The sequence below is a fragment of the Otolemur garnettii genome, unplaced genomic scaffold, assembly GCF_000181295.1.
Source record: "Otolemur garnettii isolate 467f Iridium unplaced genomic scaffold, OtoGar3 scaffold00043, whole genome shotgun sequence".
Taxonomy (NCBI): Eukaryota; Metazoa; Chordata; class Mammalia; order Primates; family Galagidae; genus Otolemur; species Otolemur garnettii.
This window is the reverse complement of record NW_003852438.1, coordinates 289,987-294,031: the sequence shown is the minus strand read 5'-3', so window position 1 is coordinate 294,031 and position 4,045 is coordinate 289,987. Positions and strand designations below refer to the sequence as shown.

Below are 4,045 nucleotides of genomic sequence, written 5' to 3'. Positions count from 1 at the left end.
AGTGTATTTTTTTTTTTTTGTAGTTTTTGGCTGGGGCTGGGTTTGAACCCGCCAACTCTGGCATATGGGGCCAGCACCCTACTCCTTTGAGCCACAGGTGCCGCCCAGTACAATGTATTTTGGTTTGCACTCATCACAGAGGATTTTCTGATTTCCCTGGTTTATTTTCTTTGACCCACATATTTCCATATCTTTGTGGATTTCTCAAATTTCATTCTGTTACCGATTTCTAACTTTATTCCAATGTGGCCTGAGAATATACTTTGTATGATTTCAATCCTTTTAAATTTATTGAGAATTGTTTTATGAACAAATAGATAAGTCTATCCTGGAAGAATGTGCCACATCAATGGAGAAGAATGAATATTCTGCTCTTGTTAGGTGGAATGTTCTTTAGACATCAATTAGGTATAATTGTTTTGTGGGTTTTTCTACTATATTCCTTGTTGATCTTCTGTTTAGTTGTTCCATCCACTGTGGAAAGTGAAGTAGTAAAATCTCCAACTACTAGTACTAAATTGTGATTCATCTTTAAAAGAGAGCTTGTAGGAGAGAATGATTTTTCAGGGCCTAATTTAGATTCCAATCTGAATGAATTTAGAAGGTTTTCCATAAGTCAAGGAGGCCCAAGAAGGCTCCTGAGACACATTTTCCTCCATCTCCTTTGGTTTCCACTAGTACTAGCCTAATCCCAAAGTACATTCATTTTAGCAGGGTTGAAATAGACGTCGAAAATGTTCCAAAAATGGACCAAAATCATTAGTCTGCAAATTATAAAGAGATTTGTGGCTTAAAACCAAAAGGAAAGCTGTGAAGACACTTAAGAGGTACTAGACTATAAGATCAGATTTACTTTAGGTATGTAATAAATACAGCTTCTTGGCTCCACTCTAGAACTTCGGAGTCACAATTTCCCAGGGAGGGGTCTAGAAAGATGCACTTCATTACTATCCAGGCAACCATAATTCTAACTGATACCAATATATACACCAAGAAGATTCTCCTAAAGGCACATTTATCTTTAAGAACACGTTTCTACAGTTCATGGAAATGAGTACTTATATACTTTTACAGAAATACTTAAAAATACACCATGTTTCAGACTCTTACTACCTGGGCAGATTATTCTGGTATTGAGCACAGGAAGATTTTCTTTGCTGGCTGCCACAGCTGTACCAGAGCCAGAATCAGTTTGATAATGGCTATGACTTGTCCGGGAATCTGGAGACCTAGGAGCAGTTTTAACTGTTGGCAAAAAGTCCAGATTAAAGAGAGATAATGATAAACCTATAAAAATAGGCAAGCCCCTATAAATTTAGGACATGAAATAACTAAATACCTGTTTAAATCAGTGGAACTGAAACTATTAATTGATTTTACATACATTGTTGTTTTCATTTTCTTGGGACTTACATGGACGGAATCTGCCACAGGAGTCTTGATAAGAAATGTCTTAATCTCTCATCTCAAATAGATGGAAATCAATAGAAAATAGACATGCACCATAATTAAAGGTCAATAATACTCATAATTTGATGTTAATCCACACTTAAAAGTAAATAATAATTTTTGAAGCCTGATAATTTTTGAAAATGGAACATGTTAAAATGTATACATATACCACCATCATTATCCTCTTTACAGAAATATTGAGTAAATAATCAAATTTAATTAATGTAATTCCCAGAGCTAACATGTGAAACTTGAGTTAAACATGAGTTAATACTGTCTTCAATAAATGGAAGGAAAAACAGTTTATGTGAAGTCAATGTAATTTTTTTCTGTATTTCTTAATTAATTATAATTATTAATTATATTGGCTTAAAATGATGATTTTCTCAAAATACTTCTATCATATTCTTATAAAAGCTTAATACATTTTAAAAATTATTGCAAAACACAATTATCCTCAAAGTAAATAACAAAGATTTAACTCCATCTAAACTGAGGCAATTTAACTCAGAGCAAATAGTACCATTAACTAATTGAGGAGCTACTGGCAGGTAGTTAATAAAACAAACACAGTAATTCTCAAACTCAATTTTAAAATACACTAAAACTTAATTATCTTCACTCTTCCTAAAACTAATTACAAACTAACTATATTAGGCTTACACTCTATTCCCTCTGTTCAAAAACAGTCCAGCTACACTAAAGAAAAATAATGGAACAGCCTTTTTTCTTTTTTTTGATGGATGGGGCTCCTGGGGCTAACAACTTTTTGATGTTCATCTCTGATAAAAAGCAGAGAGCATATTAATGACTAAGATTGATGTTCCACTGAAGGTAACTAAATTAATGTTTCATGATTCTTCTTAAATAAAGCATCTCATTGATCATATTAATATGCTGCTTATTTCTCAGATCTCAGAAATATGAATTACTACATAATTTAATAATGGTCAATGAATGTGTTTCCAAAAATAGTGATTATTTAATGCAGAAACACATATACCATTGCCACTGATTTCCTCATTAATTGGGTTAAAATTAAGATAAAATACTGTACCATTAAAGGCTTTTCAAAATCTATGTCTATTTCAGGATCTGTAGTAATACATCTATATTTTTTAGTTTTCTTTACACACTACAGTAGAAGTGTCAAGTTTAAGAGAGTATAGTAAGACAGGGGACTAGCTGGTTAGGAAGCCACTAGCAATGATTGTTGAAAAACCAGTCCTTCAAAGACGGTCATCATCTCAGGGAACTCATCAGGTAGCGTACTATAAGGATGCCATAGTCAGCCCCTCTGTTGTCAATATTTTTTAATGGATGCAAACATCTAAGATAGAATGTATCAAATTCACAGATAGAATAAACTTTAGATGATAGACTCAAGCTTCAAAAGATTTACTGAGGATGAAATGACAGATACAAATAACTAAAAGTTCATAGGGATGCACTACTATAATTAGGTTAAAAAAAAATCTTGGGTTGTCTTTGTAACACGAAAAGTGTCCAGAATAAGTAGCATCAGTGTGCTATCACGGTACAGAAAATATCTCAAAAATGTTGTTCAAAATGTTATATAATATTTTAAGATAAATGCTGTACTTTGGATAATCATTTGCTAAAGGTGAGGTGTGGGAAATGATCCAGGCCATGAAAGCTGCTGTCAGCACCACTTAAGGGCTGCCACGTGGAAGAACAAGACGCAGCCCTAGAAGCAGAGTCATCCTCAATATAGTGAAGAAGTGTGTGTAAAATTACTCTTTACACTAACCCTAAGCACTACACAAATGCTAGCAGTTGTTACTCTCAACACTAATAAAAACCTAATAATTAATGTACATAAGGGAAGAAAACAGAAAACTCAATGTAAAGGATAACTTTCTAACACCTGGAGCTGACCCTAAGAGTGGGCTGTATTGAAAGGGAGTGGTAAGACTCAGAGACCATCTGTCCGGCAAGTCCTAGAATGTGCCCACACTGTGCTACAGGCTGAACACGTGAGGTCTTCAAAGTCTACTTTCAAAGTCTTTTAAGTCTTTAAAGTCTTAAAATACAATCAAGGAATATTCTCTGAAAATTAATGTAATTAGTACAGCAGCAGCAGTACACGTAATAGCAATGTATGTGAGAGGTGTGGGAGAGTATCTGACCAGAGTCTAAACAATCCTTTATATTTTACTATTCGCGAATATCCAAACTTTAACTTCCAAAAGTCTTTTCAAAATTTGAAATAGTTTATTACAAACTGATAAGCCTTTTGAAAACTAAAAGCAAAATTACCCTTTATTTAAAATAATTTTATCAGAGCTTTCTTACCGGTCAATGACTCTTTCGATTCATCATCTTTAAGTTCTTCTTTAGATTCGTCTGTCTCTATACTATCATAATCGGATGACTGACTCGCTGGCTCACAGGGGTGAACTGTCTGATCATCCACAACTTTAAGAAGAAGATACATATGTTTAGAGAAGGAAAAATAAAACCCATTAATATTAAGATATGCTTAGGGAAGGCAAATTAAACATACAAGGGCTGTCTTGAAAGTATCCAGCCATATACTACATATAAAAAATAGTATTAACAGTGGCTGGGG

At 33.8% G+C, this 4,045-nt stretch overlaps 1 protein-coding gene across 3 annotated transcripts in view; it reads right to left on the bottom strand.

Moving 5' to 3' along the window:
• DGKH (diacylglycerol kinase eta) overlaps positions 1-4,045 on the bottom strand; it is a 190,509-nt gene that overhangs the window by 33,432 nt on the left and 153,032 nt on the right. For all 3 annotated transcript variants that reach the window (XR_001161318.2, XM_003790345.3, XM_003790347.2), the window contains 2 exons: positions 3,769-3,891; positions 1,114-1,245 (listed from right to left, as the gene is read on the bottom strand). Coding sequence is in view for 2 of the 3 variants with exons in the window: in XM_003790345.3 (XP_003790393.1) it covers positions 1,114-1,245; positions 3,769-3,891 (255 nt within the window). In the remaining variant the exon portion in view is untranslated. The remainder of the gene's footprint in view (positions 1-1,113; positions 1,246-3,768; positions 3,892-4,045) is intronic.